This window comes from Amphiprion ocellaris, chromosome 12 (assembly GCF_022539595.1).
Source record: "Amphiprion ocellaris isolate individual 3 ecotype Okinawa chromosome 12, ASM2253959v1, whole genome shotgun sequence".
In the NCBI taxonomy this organism is placed as follows: domain Eukaryota; kingdom Metazoa; phylum Chordata; class Actinopteri; family Pomacentridae; genus Amphiprion; species Amphiprion ocellaris.
In genome coordinates this window covers 3,006,303-3,028,186 of record NC_072777.1, presented here as the reverse complement: position 1 = coordinate 3,028,186, position 21,884 = coordinate 3,006,303, and the positions used below count along the sequence as shown (strand labels likewise).

At 38.3% G+C, this 21,884-nt stretch overlaps 1 protein-coding gene across 5 annotated transcripts in view; it reads right to left on the bottom strand.

Moving 5' to 3' along the window:
- Window positions 1-21,884, bottom strand: part of wasf1 (WASP family member 1) — a 95,974-nt gene that overhangs the window by 42,274 nt on the left and 31,816 nt on the right. For all 5 annotated transcript variants that reach the window (XM_055015769.1, XM_055015768.1, XM_055015770.1 and 2 more), the window contains 2 exons: window positions 14,066-14,220; window positions 12,884-13,018 (listed from right to left, as the gene is read on the bottom strand). In XM_055015769.1, coding sequence (XP_054871744.1) covers window positions 12,884-13,018; window positions 14,066-14,198 — 268 coding nt within the window. In that variant the 5' untranslated portion in view covers window positions 14,199-14,220. The remainder of the gene's footprint in view (window positions 1-12,883; window positions 13,019-14,065; window positions 14,221-21,884) is intronic.

The window sequence follows — 21,884 nt, the reverse complement described above, 5'->3', positions numbered from 1 at the left end:
ATATAGATGCAGTCCAACACGCAGCAGCAGCAGATACGAAAAGTCACAGGAAACGCTGTCTTTAGCATGCAGCCATGGCTCTCTCCCCTGTTGGACTGCAATGCAAATACTGCCCTATATTTCCCCTCCTGCACTCTATCCTCTCTCTGATTCAGGTTTTGCTCCATCTCTTCCCATCCCTCGTTGCGTTTTTAATCATACGCTTGCTTATTGGTCGTCCTTTGTCTTTCACTTCGTCCCTCCTTCTTGCCAGATTTATCTGGAAGTTTTCCCACATGCATTTAGAAACGCTGTAAATCACAAATGTAATGTGAGCAGAGAGCAGAGAGCAGCGGACGCTTTTTGCTGCAGTGGTAGAGACTGTTGCATAAATCAGAAGAAAATAATAACAAAAAATGACTTTGGACAGTTTTGAACTCATTTTGGATCATTTTGAGTCATTTTCAACAAATTTTGAGTCATTATGGCCAGTTTGTACATCATCTAGAGCACATTTTAAATCATTTTAGATCATTTTCATCTCATTTTGGACAATTTCGAGTCATTTTGGGAAAGTTTGAGGCATTCTGGATTATTTTAAAGAATTTTTGAGTCGTCTTGAATTATTTTTAACAAATTTATTATTATTTTGTTATTGTGGATATTTTTTACTGATTTTGCATAATTTTTGAGTCATTTGGGGTAATTTTTAAGTAATTTTGGAACTAATTAACGTGCTACTAATTTTAAAAAGTGATTTTGAACCGTTTTGAACTCATTTTCGATCATTTGGAGTCATTTTCGACAAATTTTGAGTCCTTTTGGGCAATTTTGAGTCATTATGGCCAGCTTGTACCTCATTTAGGAAACATTTTAAATCATTTTAGACCATTTTCATCTCATTCTGGATAATTTTGAGTCATTTTGGGAAAGTCTGAGGCATTTTGGACTATTTTAAGCTCATCAGGAGAATTTCTGAGTCATCTTGAATGATTTTTAACTAATTTTCGAGAATGTTTGAGTCATTCTAGACATTTTTTAACTCATTTTGCATCAGTTTTTACTCATTTGAGGTAATTTGTAACTAATATAACTAATTAACGTGTGACTTATTTTAAAAAAAGGACTTTGGACAGCTTTTAGCTCATTTCGGATCATTTTGAGTCTTTTTGGGCAATTTTGAGTCATTATGGCCAGTTTGTACCTCATTTAGGAAACATTTTAAATCATTTTCATCTCATTTTGGACAATTTTGAGTAATTTTGTGAGGCATTTTGGACTATTTCAAGTTCATTTTTCATAATTTTTGAGTCATTCTTCATATTTACGTGAATAAATATCTACAAAATACATGATAATCATTTTGAATTGGTAATGACTGACTCCACAGTTTTGATGTCTTCAGTATGTAACTACAATGTGGAAAATAGTAAAAATAAAGAAAAAACATTGAATGAAAAGGTGTGTCCAAATTTTGACTGGTAGTGTACACACACACACACACACACACACACACACACACACACACACACACACACACACACACATCAGGACATCATATATATATATCACAAACGTATGATGACTTGTGGACTAATGGCTTGTAGTGAATTAGGATAACCTCTGGTCACAGTATTCACAAGGATGTATCATTGTTTTTCTAGCAACTGCCTGCTGATAATTACCCACAATGCTTTGGGGTGAACTGTCATAAATGCAAATGTTCTTTCCAATTGTGCATAATCACCAGAGTCTGCGTAAAGCAAATTTTGTCATATGGCCATGACCAAAATCTTCTGTATATATGACAGTATGTAACTTTATATCCAGTTTTCTAACATGACGAGTAAACTTAGAATTAATGTATGGTTAAATAGCAACACAAAAGTATCTGTTTTGGGCTCATCAAAGCCAAATAAATCCCTTAAGAATCGTAGTACTTATTTATGTTGATAAAATTTATAATTCTTTGGATAAAATTCCAGTATTGGCCTTAAACCGCCTGCCCTGCTTGTCAGTTTGCAGTATTGCCAAACATCCAAAGACATTGAAAAGGCAACTTCTGTGGTATATTTTGGTCCACTATACTGTGACTACAATATTGCACTCAATGCATTTTAGTCAGTTTAATAGTACTTGCACAAAACTGTGCTTTGTTTTCAGTTTTTTTCTATCATGCTGAGTCTTACTGTTCACATCCCTGCACAAAGGAATGCATTTTGTTCCCATGTATACTAAAGTTGACCTTGATGGAGGATTTTTATTCAAATCACTCATAGCTGTACCAAACTCTATGTGGAAAATTGAAGAAATATGTAAATACAGAATATATATCTGGGGAACAGAAAGCACATTAAAACACTGAAATTCATCTGAACATTTGTTGGTACTGAGAAGCTCTGGGATGTGTTTACTGTACATCAGTAAATCTCATCATCTGAAATTCTGAATCCCTTTAGGCAAATGCCACTGTGGTCTATCCAGTCTCAGGGGAAAACAAAGAAGAAGCACCCAGAGAGGGCAGTCCTCCGCCAAGGCTGCTAAGTCTTTGTATCATTTCCGACGCATGAAATCAAAAAAAATTTGTGGTCTGCAGTGGTGGATTTGTAGTAGGATCGCAATCATGTGATCGTCAGCAGGCAGATGATGTAGTGTTCACTTGTTGTCATAGTTACAGTGATGCTGTGCTGCTATCTGGCAATGATACAGAAATCTTTAACAAATCTGTGGATCCAGACTATAAGCCACTATAAACCTTCCCTGACAATTTCATCCAAATCCATTAGTCCGTTGCATTCCCTGGCAGCGTAACAATAAGATAAAGACTTGCTAAATTCAAATAGTAGTTTAAGAAATAAGAAGACCATTTTTTAAAAAATCCTTTTATGACATACCTCCACATACTGTGTGCTACTTTGGAAAGAAATCAAAGAACTTAAAGAGAGGCGAAGGGGAGAACAAGGCAACTGATGTTCACAGATGCCAGAGAAAGGAGTCGGGGAGGGTTAACAAGCAACCGAGGACAACATTGGATGAAAACAGAGAAAAGCAAATACTGAGAGATCAAGATGTCATGGGAAAGGCACACAGAAAATGAAAAAGGGAAGAAACCACTTATAGGATAGGTACACGAATAAACAGACCCAGAAGGACTAATAGAAAAAGAGGGAAACAGGATGAGACAGTACATAAAGAAACAGTTAGAGTCTAGAGGGACTTGGGGTGGCTTTGTGGCCTTCCATAATGGCCCGCAGCCAGTGCAGTGATATAACGCTGCCATTAAATAGGAGATACAGGCCATTAGTTTGGCCGGCTGGAGTGATAGGAGGAAGAGAGCCTGACAGCACACAAATAGCATCCACCCAGGATGGAGGGGCAGAGGAGATCAATCAGAGGGATGAGAGAGGACCGGGGAGGACAACAAAGGCGGAGGCGTTGGGGGGCGATCGGTGGTCTCGGGCCTAAAGGGCAAACCTAGGGACGGCAGCCTTTCAAGGGTCGGCAGGGCGTGAGTGTGTTCGTGTGCACGTCAGGCCGAACATGCATTAATTCATGCGATGGAGCACTTCTGACCTGAACCGCTGCGCCACCAGTGACACCGCATACATCACTCAGGCCATCCCTCCATCTCACATCTCTCTCCGACCTTCAGCCGAAGATCTTTCATGCCGTCCACCATCTTACATCCTGTGTCCTTATGCTCTGGACCGATCAAACATGCTTCACTTCAGTGCCTCTATCATGTTTGAGCCGAGCAAGTCTGCTGCTGCACGGTGTCTGGAGCAAAGCTGCACAGGAATGATTCCATGGACAGGAGGCACAGTGTGTATATATTCCAAGATTGTAATCTATTTTTATGACCGATAATAAAAACACACTCGCCATATGTTTGAACTGTGAAGGGAGGTTTAAATTTAGCTCTCGGGTGTGACAACATCTGTTCATGTCTTAGAGGTGGTGACAGACATAATAGTGTAACCGCTACATTTCAAAAAATGCTATTTTACTAAATTTCTTCTGTTTAGAGAATATATTTTAGTTAAAGTTTGACTACTTATATAATAAATTGTGCGGTCACAACTAATTACAGGGGGTCCTCGGTTTATGACGTCCTCGACCTACAGCGTTTCGTCGTTACATCAGATTCGTGGAACTAGTTTATAAGCGGAGCAGACGAACACGTTGTTACGCGGTGCTCTAAGACGGCTTTGTTCACATTTACCGATTGTACACAACCTTGTATTGTGCTACATTTGCTAATTTTTTTGCCCTTCATTATGGCTCCCAAGCATAAGTCAGACTCTTCTGATGGCAGCACTTCGAAGAAAAGGAAAGCCATCTCCATGGAAGTGAAATTAGATATTGTAATGGACTGATATTGTTGTTGATGCAGGCTGTAGAGGTGCTGGACTTTATATCGCAGTGAAAGAAAAAGCCAACATCCAGTGAAAATGTGGCAGAAGCAGAAAAAGTTAATAAACTACTTGATGTTCAGAGGGTGAATTTCATTATATAAAGTGTTGACAACCGCGAGGATGCTATCTATGTTGTCTGACACCTACCACAATACATATTTCTGCAGTGTTTGCAAACGATGCATCAGCAGTTCAGGAGGCGACTATCTGTCCTTTACAACCTCGTTAATTTGCCTCGTGTTCCACTGAATCGTGACTGTTTAACGTCTGATAAGGTTTCTGGCTATTTATATGAGGTTGTAATAAACATCATTAAAAGAAGTTACAGCACTGATTGCTGATGCTTCAGTTAAAAATCAAAAAGTAGAGTTCAATGAGATCACAATGGATGCAGGAAAAGTGCACTGACAGAGAGGAACAGTGGTCACAGTAGAAACTCACCTACAGTGCCTGAAAGACATTTGATATTACAGCCTCAGCAAAAAAAAGTTTCATCAACATTGTTTACACTTCAGGGTGTTTCTCTGCTCACATATTTTTTTCCTCACATTGTCATTCTTATGGTTGTGTAAACAGAATCAAGACACTACAGCCGGTCTGCAGTGTTGGAGATTATTCTTCTAATGATCCAGTTTCACATTGCTTCAGACTACATGGTACTATGTAGGGCTGGAAGAATATGAAATACAATAATTAACAAAAAAAAGCCCTCAGAGAGCGCAGTACTCCGCCAACGCTGTCCATTCCACCATATGGCATCGTCAGAAATGCAGCATGTGTTTATTAGTTATTGATGATCAGTAATCACGGCAACATAAAATGTGTCCATTGAATATAGATGAACCCACAAAACAAAACGACCTTGCACTGAGCACAGGCGTGTGTTATGCATGTGTACGTTACGTACAGATAACAAATCACATGACTTAAATATATAGCATGTGGCGGGAATTGATAGAACTTGAAAACCCCCCAGAATTTAATCAATTGTTCCTTGTATCATTTCAGACAGATAAGTCCTGATAAGTCCACAGTGGTGGATTTGTAGTAGGATCACAATCATGTGATCATCAGTCCTCATTGTAGATTGGTTTATCCTCACATAGAAAGTGTCATTATTAGATAAACAAGCTTCCAGTTAAACTGAAACTAAGAGAGGTCAAGGGGGGTCATATCTGATCTTCCTTTAAAATTTCATCCAAATCCGTTGGTCCATTGTTGAGTAATGTTGCAAACAGACAGACAAACGGACAAACCAACGCTGATCCTCACATAACTCTGCCGTGTTCCTTGACAAAGTAATTATGCATAATTTAAGCCTTAATACAATTTAAACTGGTGAGTTATCTAAAAACTCTGCCCTTGTACAGTTGTCATTAACAGGGAAATTGGCTATAGAGACCAAAACGACTTCAGACAGACAGACAGACGCCGATCGTCCGTATTCCTTGGCGGAGTAATAAGGATGTATGATATTGGATTTTTGCCGATGTCTGACATGCCAGTAACATCCAACTCACTCTGGTCAAATGTCGATGCTGACATATGTGCATGTATTATTTTCCCACCTATTTTCAGAGAGTATCAAGTCTCTCCTGTAGTGGAACTGACTTCTTCTTATGAAGTCTAGTCTTTTTATGATGCCCCGCTGGCAGGTGAAGACATAAAACACACTGCTTGTCAAATGCATACGTTCGCTGGGAAAGAGAGGAAATATTGCAGCGAACACATAAAACATGCCATATTGATTTCTGTGGAACATTCACAAACAAGATTAAGCTTTCCACCTTGCAGGCGTTATTGAACTGTCAATGCTCGTTCTGAGATGATGATGCAGATCTGATTATGCATCTCAATAATCCATTTCCCTCTTCTCTCTCTAGATGTATTTGAAATGTGTCCATTATGTCAATAAGCTCAAAATCTGTTATGTTTGTGACAACTAGCAATAAGGAATACTGTATATATTTACAATCTTAACCCTTTAAGACCTACCATTATGCAACACCGCCAGGACATATTCTTGTCATATTCTTATTTTTACACACTGTAGTGCCATTTTTAGAAGTATTTTTATTTGCGTTACATCAATATAATCCTTATATCCCAAATTTTAACAATATGTATTGACGTATGTGTTAACTACTACAATAAGTTGCTTAAACGTGCAATAAACCTAAAAAAAAGGAAATTGTTTTAGTTTTTTCACATATATTTCAAAATACAGAAATATCATAACTGTATCCCTCAAATTTGTGAAAAAATAAAATAAAATTGCACAATATCCCCTGGTCTGGTTTATGAAGATTTTTGCTATGCGTGCTTTATTGCATGCACAAAATGACAAAAATGAGACACAAAATGACAAAAACAAGACACAAAACGACAAAAACAAGACAAAAAATGACAAAAACAAGACAGAAAATGAGAAAAACAAGACAAAAAACAACAAAAACGAGACACAAAAGGAGAAAAACGAGACACAATGAGAAAAACAAGACAAAAAACAACAAAAACGAGACACAAAAGGAGAAAAACGAGACACAATGAGAAAAGCAAGACAAAAATGACAAAAAAAGAGAAAATGTGAAAAACAAGACACAAAATGACAAAAACGAGAAACAATGACAAAAACAAGAGAAAACGACAAAAACGAGACAGAACATGACAAAAACAAGACACAAAATGAGAAAAACGAGACACAAAACTGGGTTCTATAGGGTTAAACAAAACCATGAACAAAATAACTATTAGCAGTTACTAGTTTCATCTAAATTGATGTGACGATGTGAATATGAATGTTTTTAAAAATAAAAACCATTCTCCCTGGAAAAAAAGCTTACAAATGTGGATATTAAATATGGTCCCTGCTTAGCCACAAATCTGAAATAATTTGTGTCCCAATTAGCGTCCATATCAGATGTTTAAGGACGTATAATCTGTCAGCTGGTTGCTACATTTTAATGGGTCATTAAAAGTTTAAAAGAGCCTTGGAGAAACTTGCGAGGGCTTTTGTGGACAGTGTCTGTTTAATGCTTACTGCACTCTGCTGCATCCGATCCAACCCCCAACCTCCTATCTTTATCCCTCCACAGCCCTGATTTATAGTCCCATCTCTGCAGCCTCTCGCTCCCCTCTCCTTCACACCTCCTCTCATGGTAACCACAGACCCACAAGACCAGGCATATGCTTAGGCTAAAAGCACACACCAGCACGGTGGTGTGTGCTTGATTGTATGAGGGGAAGAAAAGGGGTGGGGATGACATTTACGGGAAACAAACCCTGTTAGGTTAAACCCCTCCCACAGCTGTCCTTCTTCCTGTCACATCCAGTGAGACACAAAATGAGAAAAATGAAACACCAAACGGCAAGAACAAGACACGAAATGACAAAAACAAGACACAAAATGAGGAAAATGACACACAAAAGGCAAAAATGAGACACAAAATGACAAAAATGTCATTAAAACGACAAAAACGTCATCACCAGGGTTGTTGTGGGACACACGTTCATTGCATAATAATTATTATTTAAAATATTTTGCTGATTAAAAAAATGTTCCCATAATTACAAGAGACATCAATGAAAAAATAAAACCAAAAAAAAAGGAGATTTAAATTTCATTTTAGCTGTTTTATTTCAGATTCAATTTGGTCATCAGGAGGTGGGACAAGAGAAAAATGGTATTTTAGGTGGAACTCCAGGCTTATTTGGTATTTTTCAAACATTCTTTTCTCTTAGTTTTTTTAGATTTGGTCTCAGGACAAGAACATTTACACAACAACAGCATGTTTTAGTATTTTGTACAAGGATTTTTTGAAATTTGATGGGTGAGACGTAAAATGTCCTCCAATTCTGGAACAACCCATTTAATGAGTGGAGAGAGGGAAGCGTGGGATTTTTTATTTTTCATTTACAAGACAACTTGATGTGGTTCTAAATGAACGTGGAGGAGCTGAAGTGAGTGGGAGATCTCTAACCTGCAGAGGAGGCCGTTTCAACCTGGCCCAGAAAACTCTGCGCTACAATCCTTTTCCACTCCACTGCTTTTGCTGCAGTGCCCTGTATAATGCACCCATCCCTCTATCCTTCCATCTTCCTTACTCCACTCCCCTACGACTCCCCCACCACCACCACCACCACCACCACCACCACCATCACACACTTAAACTGCAACTGAGCTGATTCTGATCCACTGTCTCTGGGGCCAAGGCTTTGGGCTAAAGGAGGATAGTTCAGGCTTATTTATGAAAGGAGATAAGGTCATGGACCACATGCACATACATACAGAATGCCACAAGCTAAACGTGGCAACATCACCTGAATAAGAACAAGTAACCTTTAGCCACAGCGATACAAAGATTAGCTTTGTGGTTGTTCGAGTACTTCCTAACTAAATACATAGATGTGTATCTAAAAGATTATTTGCTTCTCTGCAGGCTAAGACAGCGAACCTTGTAAGCATTAGAAAAAGATGCACCAGTGTGTGTGTGTGTGTGTGTGTGTGTGTGTGTGTGTGTGTGTGTGTGTGTGTGTGTGTGTGTGTGTGTGTGTGTGTGTGTGTGTGTGTGTGTGTGTGTGTGTGTGTGTGTGTGTGTGTTTGCCCTCCAACCTCTGCAGGATAATACGGACTCACTTACCAGCACACCAGGCTTCTACAATTAGATCACTCACAATTATTCAATTAGTGCAGCTATTCTACGTGGACAGGGTGAGGCTAAAAGGGTGGAGAGAGGATGGGAGGGGAGGAAGAAACATGGCACGAGAATTAAGGTGAAGGAAGAGGATGCAGAGAAATTGAATTAATGAAGAGGAGATTATATTACATAGATAGGTAGAAAAAAACTAAATGTATCCACTACCTAATTGCACAAGGGTTTTCTAATCATCAATGAGCCTTTCAACACCATTAGCTAACACAATGTATCATTAGAACACAGGAGTGATGGTTGCTGGAAATGTTCCTCTGTACCCCTATGGAGATATTCCATTAAAAATCAGCTGTTTCCAGCTACAATAGTCATTTACCACATTAACAATGTCTATACTGCATTTATCATTCATTTAATGTTATCTTCATTGAAAAAAACGTTTTTCTTTCAAAAATAAGGACATTTCTAAGTGACTACAAACTTTTGAACAGTAGTGCACATGAATTAAAGTTGCTCTAAATGAGTTAAAGTTGGTTTAAATCAGCTAAAGTTGCTCTTAAAAGAGTTGATGTTGCTCTATATTAGTTAAAGTTGCTCAAAAAGGAGTTAAAGTTGCTCCATATTAGTTAAAGTTGCTTTAAATTAGTCAAAGTTGCTCTGCATTAGTTAAAATTGTTCTATAATAGTTAAAGTGGCTCTAAATGAGTTAAAGCTGATATTAGTTAAAGTTGCTCTGCATTAGCTAAGTTGCTCTACATTAGACAAAGTTGCTCTGTATTAGTTAAAGTTGCTCTAAATGAGTTAAAGCTGATATTATTAAAGTTGCTCTGCATTAGCTAAGTTGCTCTATAATATCTAAAGTTGATATTATTAGTAAAAGTTGGTCTGTATCAAAGTTGCTCTATATTCATGAAAGTTGCTCTAAATGAGTTAAAGTTGACCTACACTCTTTCAAAAATGAGGACATTTCCAAGTGACCCCAAACTTACGGTATTGTAGGTGGTAAGGAAGATTAGGATGAACAATCTGTGCGATTCTGTTCCTCAGCTGTATTTAAAATACAGACCCAGTGATTCTGCAAAAAAAACAATTCACTGCCTTCCCTGTAAAAAAATAAATAAATAAAAAGGTACCAAAGCCTGTGCTTGTATTCAGCGAGTACATCTGAGTGAGCATTTTACTGTCTCTGTCAGCGACAAGGAAGCAGTTAGAGTAGCATTGTGCAAAGCCGTAAACACACCGCTGGCTCATGGGAAATCGATACGGTGCCTTGGAGCGTGGCATTACACTGCTGTGATTCTCTCTGTTTTTACTTTGCACAGACTGCACTCCCCACCAGACACGCTATCCTGTCATCCTGCAGAGCCCAGCTTACCTGACAGCTCCACACATTATCGCATTCCTTTATATTATTGTTCACAACGGCTACAAAGAAAGTGTCTTTATTAGGTAAACGAGCTTCCAACCAAACTGAAGCTAAGAGAGGCCAACGCCCTTCATTAACAGTCAGGTGGAGTGGGAATTATATTCAGGTCAATGTTCCACCGGGACAGAAGAACTAGAAACCCACCTACACCAAGGTGCACATTCTGCAGTTGAAAACTGGAAACCAACATGGAAGTGTCAAAAATTGGCTACTTAAGGATAGCTAGGTCCAAAAGAGAGCAAATGCCCATCGAGCCGCATTCTAAAATGTCTAATTTTATAGCAAAAACAAGGAAAGCACTTGGATAACACAGGACTCCGCCAAAGCTGCTCAGTCCTTATATGACTTCCAACAGATAAGTCCTGATAAGTCCACAGTGGTGGATTTGTAGTAGGATCACAATCATGTGATCATCAGCAGGCAGCTGATGTAGCGTTCACTTGTTGTCATGGTTACAGTGACGCCATGCTGCTATCTCACAATGATACAGAAATCTTTAACAAATCCGTGGATCCAGACTATAAGCTGAATCACTGCCAAAATCTAATTACTTGGTTCTTGTGTCATTTCTGACCTTCCCTGGAAATTTCATCTAAGTTCGTTAATCTGTTTTCTTCCCTCGTTTTGTGTCTTGCTTTTGTCATTTTGTGTCTTGTTTTTCTCCTTTTGTGTCTCTTTTTTCTCGTTTTGTGTCTCGTTTTTCTCGTTTCGTATCTCGTTTTTGTCGTTTTGTGTCTTGTTCTTCTCATTTTGTCTCGTTTTTGTCGTTTCGTGTCTCGTTTTTGTTGTTTTGTCTCGTTTTTGTCATTTTGTGTCTCAGTTTCTCATTTTGTGTCTTGTTTTTGTCTTCAACATCATCAAACAGTTTTCCTAAAGAATGGGTAGAGCAAAACTATGTCCTCTCTTCTTTTTTTCATAACACTGTCAGCCTTGATGGAATGATCACGATTGTGATCCTACTATAAATCCACCACTGAGGACTTATCAGGACTTATCCATCAGAAATGATACAAGGAATAATTGATTAAATTGTGGGGGTGTTTCTGAGTCCCATCAATTCCCGCTGCCCGCTATATATTTAGGTCACATGATTCAGTATCTGTACATAACGAACACATGCAGAACACACACGTGTAGCTCAGCTCAAAAATTCTTCTTATTATATTTTCTTGATTTAATGGATTACTAGCTCATAAAATGCCCATGAACGGATACAAAGTTGGTCAACAGCTCAGGATGATGTCTTCAAACTGCATATTTGGTTCAAAGCCAAAAGATATTTTGTTTATTGCTCCACCAAACAGCTGGCAAGACTGCGGTCTCGCAGGCCAAAAATAACTATCTGAACTTTATAAAGCAGCTCTTTGTCCTACAAAGTGTCTGCAGAGTGGAAATAGAGAGGCATTCAGCTCACAGTAATATTCTAGGTTTGGATTTCATCACAGAGATGCAAAATTGAAAGGTGAAATAATAACAACACAAAGTGAATACAGAGGTGGAATGTGGGTGTTTCTAATTGATCCTTTAGTGTCATTAAATGTCAGATAATAATTAAAAGCCCATTTGACTGGAGAGGCTTAAAACTGATTGTTTGTTTGTGGGTACATTTATATTAAATCACCAAATTCTATGGTGCCGTGATTTCTGACCATAAATAACTAATAAACAAATGCTCATTTCTAAAAAAAGATGCTGCATTTCTGACAATGCCATATGGGGGAATGAGCAGCCTTGGTGGAGTAAGACGGCGTCTGCTCTGAGTTACAGGTGGGTGTTGTCACAGGACAGGCATTTTTTGGTTTGCCAGGAGTTATGAGGAGTCAGGTACTGTCAGGACGCCGACGACTAGAGCTGCCGTACTGTGCTTGAAAATCAGAAACCTATGGAAGACGTCAGGGTGCGTCGGTCCATTTTTATACACCGTTTATAAACTACAGTACACCGATCAGCCACAGCATTATGGAGTGAATAACATCGACCGTCTTGTTATAATGCAACGTTCTGCTGAAAAACGTTGAGTCCTGACATTCATGTGGATGTTTAACCTGTACCACCACCTACACAGTGCAGGTCAAGCAACTTTAACTAATACAGAGCAACTTTAACTCATGTATACTATTGTTCAAAGGTTTGTACACCGGTGCAGTTATGGACACTACCACCCTTGTAGCACAGTGACATAAACTCTGGGCGACAAGCAAATGTCCTAAGAGGTATTTGCATGGACTGGTAGCAATCCAGACGTGCCGACTCCTGCAGTCGTAGGGAAATCATGACATTTATGTCACACAGGTCCGAGCAGATCCTTGTATATTCACAGATGTGGAAAACACGACAGTGGTCAAAGTGAGGGTAACATTACAAATGAAAAACAACAGGGACAGACTGGTGTGTGTGACTACATTACTCACATTCCTCCTCTTTGGGGTCCAGCTGTGTGACGCTGATGGAGAGGCGGTCCACTCGCTCCTGCAGGGAGTTGACCCGGAAAGAGAAGGAGTGGGCCTCATTGAAGAGCTCTCCGAACAGGTCCTCTGCATATTTACCTGCACACAAAGACAATCAAAGAACTTCTTTAACACTTATGAAGCAACAAAATACTAAATTAGAAAAACTACAATGTGATTAATTGGATTTTGTGGAATTGATACATATATCTTTTCCTAACTTATTAACAGTTGCATGGTACTTGGGTCTTTCCAGAATTGGAGGACATTTTACGTCCCACCCATCAAAATTCAAATAATCAATGTACAAAATACTAAAACATGCAGTTGTTGTGTAAATGTACTTGTACTGAGACCAAATCAAAAAAAAACTAGGAGAAAAGAAAGTTTGAAAATATTTTTAAAATACCAAATAAGTCTGGAGTTCCAAAATGACAAAAATGAGACACAAAACAACAGATTTGAGACAGAAATTGACAAAAACAAGACATGGAACAACAGAAACAAGACATGAAAGACAAAAACCAGACACAAAATGAGAAAAATGAGACACAAAATGAGAAAAACGAGATTTAAAATGAGGAAAATGAGACACAAAACAAAAAACGAGACACAAAATGAGAAAAACAACAGACAAAAACGAGACACAAAACAAAAAACGAGACAAAATGAGAGAAACGAGACATAAAATGAGAAAAATGTCATCAACATGGTTGTTGTGGGACACACGTTCCATGCATAATAATTACCGTTTAAAATATTTTGTTGATTTAAAAAAAAATTCCCACAATTACAAGAGACATCAATGAAGAAAATAATACTAAATAAAAGGAGATTTAAATTTCATTTTAACTGTTTTATTTGAGATTGAATTTGGTCATCAGGTGGTGGGACAAGAGAAAAATGGTATTTTAGGGGGAACTCCAGACTTATTTGGTATTTTAAAAAATATTTTGAAACATTCTTTTCTCCTAGTTTTTTAGATTTGGTCTCAGGACAATAAATTTACACAACAACTGCATGTTTTAGTATTTTGTACCTGGATTATTTGTAATTTGATGGGTGGAATGTAAAATACCCTCCAGTTCTAGAATGACCCGTACGGTGCTGGGGTGTTTATATGTGTGTGAGTTTGGTGTTACTGACTGAGGCTGCTGAGCTGGCGGATGACGTTGGCCAAGGAGATGTTAGTCACACACTCCAGCTCGTTCTTGATGTTCCTTGGCAGCACCGTGTGGCACAGGTGCCTGGGCTCGATGGTGCGCTTCACCAGCGGCATCCTTCTGCTGCGACGCCGCTACCTGGATAAAGGAGAGGGAGGAGACGACAAAAACTTCATCACTGCGCCAAGTCCTGTCACACACCTTGTGACTTCACCGCTTACTCCAACATCAAACCGAACAGAAGGAAACACCGGCTTCACCAGCACATGATCAGAATTATCATAACCAGGGCAGCAGGCAGAGAAAAACATGAAAAGAAATTCGTGTGAGAGAGAGAGGGAGAGAGAAACCTGACATGGATTCTAGGTTAAAGACGACACATAGAGTGTGAGAAGCAGTCTTACAAGATCCTGGAGAAATAGAAAATGCAATAAAGTAGCAGGGAAGTAATGCTCTGACATTGCTAACAGCCATGTTGCCTCATCTGTTTCACCAACTTGTCTTGTCCTTTTCATCACACACAGCCGGGATAACATACCTCAGCACTTAGTCTGCCCACTCAGGCATGTTAATGGCATTAGGCTGCAGTGTTGGGCTGCTTAGGCTCAATTCTGCTTTCACACCGACACAAAAAACAGTGACAGCTGGCTAAAACTACAGAAAACACCGCAATGATACAGCATCAGACTCTACCTGGTTCACTTCACTTACTGCACCTTACAGCTGTGGAAAAAAGCTTTGGGACACCCTTAAAATTTTACACAATTTCAAATATTATCATGAAAAAAACTAGAGAAATTACACTTAAAGAACTAAGAATGATTTTTAATGCAGTATTTCACAAACGCATAGGGTGCCTGAAAACTATTTTCCACCACTGTATATACCTTTTTTTTAAAATCTTACAGAGCTAAAACAAACTGTTAACAAGTCCAGAACTCTACAGCAACACCAGCAGCATGCTTTCAATGTAGATGTCAAGGTCCAAGCGTTTGATAAATCAAACTATTGACCTGAATACTGTGACTACAAATCATCATGAGCTGGACGTAAACATGAATTCCAGTTGTGGAGATATTTCACACACAAAATGACAAGAACGAGACACAAAAAAGACAAAAACGAGACACAAAGTGACAAAAACGAGACACAAAGTGACAAAATTTGGCATAAAACGACAAAAACGAGACAATGTGACAAAAACGAGACACAAAGTGACAAAAACAAGACACAAAGTGACAAAATTCGGCACAAAACGACAAAAACGAGACACAATGTGACAAAAACGAGACACAAAGTGACAGAAACTAGACACAAAATGAGAAAAACAAGACACAAAGCGACAAAAACTAAACTCAAAATGAGAAAAATGAGACACAAAACAACAAAAACGAGACACAAAACAACAAAAACGAGACATAATGTGACAAAAACGGGACACAAAGTTACAAAAACGAGACACAAAGCAACAAAATTTGGCACAAAATGACAAAAACGAAACAATGTGACAAAAACGAGACACAAAGTGACAGAAACTAGACACAAAATGACAAAAACGAGACAAAATAAGAAAAATGAGACACAAAACGACAAAAACAAGACACAAAAGGACAGAAACAAGACACAAAGGGACAACTATTATTTATATTATATAATAATATATATATTCTAATATTTATATCAAATATTTCACTCAACCATCAATCAGTCTCATAGTGACTCAGAAAGAAAAGGCAGAGAAACCGTGATTCAAATGTCATAAAGAAAATATGCAAATGCTTCCATCAGCTGCTGGCATATTCCACTCTGAACTAAAGTGTCAGTTTAATGCCTTTAAAGCGCTGCGAGAGGTAAGATGAGATTATGTAAACCCGAGAGCAACATGACGTCAAGAAAGTATAATAAATGTAAAGGGGAGAATTAAGAGCTGAGAGATCAGATGGATAAAGAGGGCAAAGCAGCATCGATCAGTCCGTCTGAGACAACGCCAGCTAGCCATGCTAACAACGCCGCCTCTCTGCTGTTTAATTAGAGGAAGCATGTGCAGCGACGGGAAGATCAGGTGCTCTGGTCTTGACAGCGATAAGGCCTCGTTAAGGTTTAATTGACGTCTGGTGCTTTTAATATCCTGCTTGTATTCTTAGCAGCCCTTCCGTCGTTGAGGAACAAATATGATTATTGACCGCATTCACTGGAATGTAGGTCAAGAAAGGCTATTCTAGGAAGCCGTCCAGCTACGGATGGTTAGAGGGGAAGAGAGAGGGAGTCCTGTAGAAGGCTGTGCCGAGGTGATTCATCTCGGAAGCATTTCAAACGGGGGCATCAGTGACCATAAAAGGAAAGAAGGAAAACAGGCACCTCTTCAAGCCGTTGTTGAAGCCGTTTGAATGAGGTGTGCAGGCGATGTCACGACGACGCAAACCTAAACACATCTCTGCCCACCTCTGAAGTAACCAGACATCCTATCCGCTCCAGGGATTTATTCTTTATTTCCTCCCAGAGCCTCTCCATCACTCACACATCTGCACACACACTCACCATCCTCCTGAGTGGGAGCACTTCTTGGCCCGATGGACACTTTTCACAGCCTCCAGGAGTCTTAGTAATGCAGGGTTAACCCATGAGCTACCACGCTACTGCATCGAGCGCTCCATAGCACGTATGCTAGAAAGGCCGGGTCGTAAAAACACACAAGACCAAGAAATAACACAATCTTAAGTGGAAAATGTTAACCTTAAGTCTCTTTTCTGTTGTTTGCGCTCGTGTGCGTAGATGCAAGTAATTTTTGGTCTTTTCGCCTCAATGCATCAGGTTGCAACTGGAAATAATCCACCGCAGAGCTCCACATGAAGCTTTTATAAACAAATAAGACAGACAATAAGATTTAAAAAATGTCAATTATTAATGAATAAGCTTCACAGATGAGATCATTGATAAGTTGTAAATCTGACAACAACTCATCTGCGACATATCCCTGTGTTGGTAACAAAATCTAAGTTAAAATTTCATCCAAATCCATTAGTCCGTTTTTGAGTAATGTTGCTAACAGACAGACAGACGGACGGACAGATAAACTACACTGCTCCTTGGTGGAGTAACTAATCTGTAGAGTGTTTACCCAACCACCACTACCTAAAACTGTACTTTCTCTTTATGTGTCATCTGCTGGAAAGAAGTGTGATTTTTTTCATCCTGTTTTTTTACCCTTTAGACAAACCTGTTCAGTGTCCTCCTTAGAAATCATTCTTATCACACTAGGTAGGAGGGAGGCTGGGAAGAGGACAGTACATTCCTTTATGGATACAGATGAAGGAGGAGGGGAGGCTTGAAGATGGAGAGATGAGGGTAGAAAAGCAGAGTGAGCTGGTCTGTATGTGTGAGTGTTAAAGATTTGTGCATGCATGGTGTAGGAGTGAACAGAGGTATGACTGACTGCTTTAATTTCATTTATCTACCTCTGTTACTCACCATACACCTGTACCCCAGCGATACGCCCAATGTTGACTTACTGTTCTCATAAAGTACACTGATGAAGTGAAGGAAGGTAAATAAATGCAGTATTGATTTCTGACATATTAAAACTACATCAGTAGCAGAGGGGATGGATGGTTTAAAGCGGATTGTTGGTGTTCTGAGAGACTTGTGATGTGGATTGTGCAGGGATATAACCTAAGAAGGTTTAGTTAATATTAAAATTAGTAGTAATATCATCATTGTTAACCCATTTTTCCTCCTGTCACATTTTTACTGGCTCATTTCTCACTGTAATTTAAAGTGCAGCACCTCTATGGGAGCAGCACAAATATAGCTAGAGGGAAATAAAAATCAAAATGTCTTTTGTGCACTCTAACAAAGTTATAATGCCATTAATCATAAAATAAATGGAGGCTGAGTTTCTTTGATTCATTATTTTACAAAATCCAAGAAGCACAACACTTTTTCAAGTGCAGACCAGTGGATTTGGATGAAATTTTCAGGGAATTTTCATCACATGATTGTGATCTTACTACAAATCGACCGCTGCAGACTGATCAGGACTTATCCATCAGAAATGATATAAGGAACAATTGATTACATTGTGGGTGTGTTTCCGAGTCCCATCAATTCCTGCTACATATTTAGGTCATGCGATTCCATTTCTGTTAGTTTGGTGTCCCATTTTGGTCATTTTTCTGTCTTTTTATGTCCCAGTTTGGTCATTTTTCACAATTTGTGGTTGTTCTGTTCTCTGTCTTTATAAGTTCATTTGGCATCTTATTTTGACTGTTTTATATCCTTTTGTGGTAGTTTAGCATCTCATTTTGGTTGTTTTATGTCATTCTGTAGTTTTTGTGTGACATTTCGGTCATTTTACATCTTTTTATGTCCAACTTTGGTCGTTTTTCATTATTTTGTGGTTGTTTTATGTCATACTTTGGTCATTTTATGTCTTGATGAGTTCATTTGGTGTGTCATTTTAACTGTTTTACATCATTGTGTGATTAGATTTTGGCAGTGATGTGGCTTATAGTCTGGATCCACGGATTTGTTAAAGATTTCTGTGTCATAGTGAGATAGCATCACTGTAACTATGACAACAAGTGAACACTACGTCAGTTGTCTGCTGACGATCACATGATTGCGATCCTACTACAAATCAACTGCTGTGGACTTATTGGGACTTATCTGTGGCAAACGATTCAAGGCACAATTGATTAAATTGTGGGGTGTTTCTGAGTCCCATCAATTCCCGCCACCTGCTACATATTTAGGTCATGCAATTCTGTATCTGTACATCATGTACATATGCCAGACTATAAGTCGCATCACTGCCAAAATCTAATCACTTGGTCCTTTTGTCAATTCTGACCTTCCCTGAAAATTTCATCCAAATCCGTCTGTTTTTGAGTAATGTTGCTAACAGACAGACAGACAGACAAACCAACACCGATTGTCACAGAACTCTGCTGCGTTCCTTGCCGGAGTAATAAGAGCGAAACACAGACTTGATGGTGTCAAAAACAAAGCAGCAGTGGATGAAAGAGAATCATCATTAAGTCCGTGCACCTCAACACAAAAGCAGACAGAAATAGGGGGTAAGTGATGGTATCGATTCTTCTCAGTGTGGGCTTTTCGAATAGTAAATGCTGACAGTTTCCTTTGGTCTCAAGCAGACATTTATGAATGATTAAAATCACCCTGTTTAGAGGTTATACTCAAACTAGTGCACTTCAGAAGTTCTGTGTTTCAAAGTCATCCACAAAATCAGAAATTCACTTCTAGTCTCTGGCTTCAGTAAAAAGCAGCTGGTCTTCTCTTTTTGGTTTCTTGACGACATTTAGTTTCTCATTCAAGAGGTTTTATTTCAGTTCAGTTCAGAACTAAACTAAACTTTTTCCTTTTTCCTTATACTCTACGTCAGGGGTGTCAAACATGCAGATCATGAGCTAAAACCGGCCCTCCAGAAGGTCCAATCCAGCCCACAGGATGATTTTGTAAAGTGTAAAAATTACAAAGGTGAAAGTTAAACCTTAGTGTGAAAATATTTAAAGACACTGAACGCTGTGCGAGTTTAAAATGTGTAAAACTATAAATTTAAAATAATTTCCAGACCATGACAAGTTGTTTTGATCATAAAGTAAAATACTAGATTGTTCGTTGTTCTTTTGTCATTTTGTGTCGCATTTTGTAGTATTTTGTCTGTTTTTTGTTGTTTTTTGTCTTTTTTGTCTGACTTTTGTCATTTGTCTCATGCTTTTGTTATTTTCTCGCTTTTGTCATTTTGTGTTTCCTTTTTGTCTCGTAAAATACTAAATTGTTCAGTTCCAGATACCTGTGACTAAATGTTGTGTTTCTTTGCAGACACTCTGTGATCTGTAGGTTGTAATGTGTAAATGATAAACTGAGGCATAATATTGCTTTAATTTCACTTATTTTTCTTTAAAAATTTCAGGTAAAAGATAATTCATTACATGGGAACATTTTCAGAATGTACCTTTTTCCCACTAAAACAAAGAGAAACATCTGGAGTTGTGATTATTTATTGTTTTTTATGTTATGATTTTACTGGTCACTTGAGATCAAATTGGGCTGAATGTAACTAAAATGAGTAGCATTAACAAAAATACAGATAAATGGTTAAAATTTTGGGATTAAAAGTCAAATTTATCAGGAAAAACTCTTTGAATTATAATACAAAAAGTCAAATTAATGATAGAAAGTCCACATTTTGACTTAGCTGATAGCTCTCAGCATTTTTTATTTGCTGTGCTGACAAAATAATGTTGCATCAACTTGATATTTTGTTTAATTTAAACTCAAATTTCTGTTAGTCGATTGAAAACTGGACTCAAGTTGAATTAATTTCATGAAACTAGCTTCATAACCATGTTTATCTTCTTATATCAAGTTCTCTGCTAACCTACTTTAGCAGTAGAGAAATTTTTCTTTTTTTAATGTGTCAACTTAAAAACTTGTGTTCAGAATAATGATAATTAGGTAGACAACATTTAAATATTTGGTGTGTTTATGCATCATAAAATTCGAAGATAAAAAGTCATAACTATGAGACAAACAGTCCAGATTAGTAGATCAAAGGCAAAAATCAGGATAGACCATCTAAATATTGACTTGCATGAAAATTCTGAAACAAAAACTCAGATTTCTAAGATAAAGCCTTGTCAGAAATATAGATCAATGGTACGCCGTGTTCGTACACAAACTGGGTTAACCCTGCTTTGCTTTGCTTTTCAAACATTTCCCACAGTGTCTTGGCACCGTGCAGATGCTTGGTGAGTGATTAACGGCTGCAGCAGAACGTTTACCGCCTCGTGGATCGGTCATGAAATAAGTCAAGACTGCAGTCCACGAGGGAGGAAGAGTCTCTCTGCACACGTTCACACTGCATTCGTCCACCAAGGCTTCCAATCCATACCAGACTATGACATGATGACATGTGACAGCGCCGTTCCCACGAGAACGCTGCTGTCACTTCACACGAGTTCCCATGAGAACGGACACAGAGAGAAAATGAGAATGGAAGAGACAGAAAGAGAAAGAACGGACAAGAACTAGAAAACATTGAGCTCAAACCTGTTTAAATTTACAAAACTAAGTAGAATTATTAATAGTTTGGTGACTGAGCGAAGGGGCTTAATAAGACACACTGACAGGTTCCAAAAAAAACAAAGAACTTAATGAGAAATCACTAAAGATGGGATTTACTCTACAGAGAGATAAATCCAGGATGTTCATCATGAACAGTTCATGTCAACTTTTTTGTTTCTGAAAGGATTATTGAAGTCAACACAGTAAACTTTTTCCATAATAATGAGGGGCTTTGAATGTTAGACCATTCTTCAAAACAAAAAACTTTGAACCTCTACAGGAAGTGGGTGAGACCACTCTGCTGCCAAACCCTTCTAACATTACTACAGGTGGAAATACATACCAAGAAACAGCATTCAGGTGGGTTTTTAGGGGTTAAATCAATGACAGGAAGGAACTTTCACTTGCAATTAAAAGGCACAGAAGAAACGAAAAGGTGATTGTAGAAAGGAGTTCAGCAGAATAAATGATTTATAATTAGCAAGTGACAACTTCAATATGTTCTTGATGCATCAGAATGCTTCCCAATATTTGAGCCAAATATATATTTACATTTTGTGTGCAGCATTATTCAAAATGATACATTAGTAATGACTTAAAAAATGTAAATATTCTAATATTTTCAGTTTTGTTCCAGTCAGTTTTTAGCACATTAGCAATATCTTTATTCAAATTTTTGTCACACATGGGCTTTATGAATCCCTCCTGATTTCTGG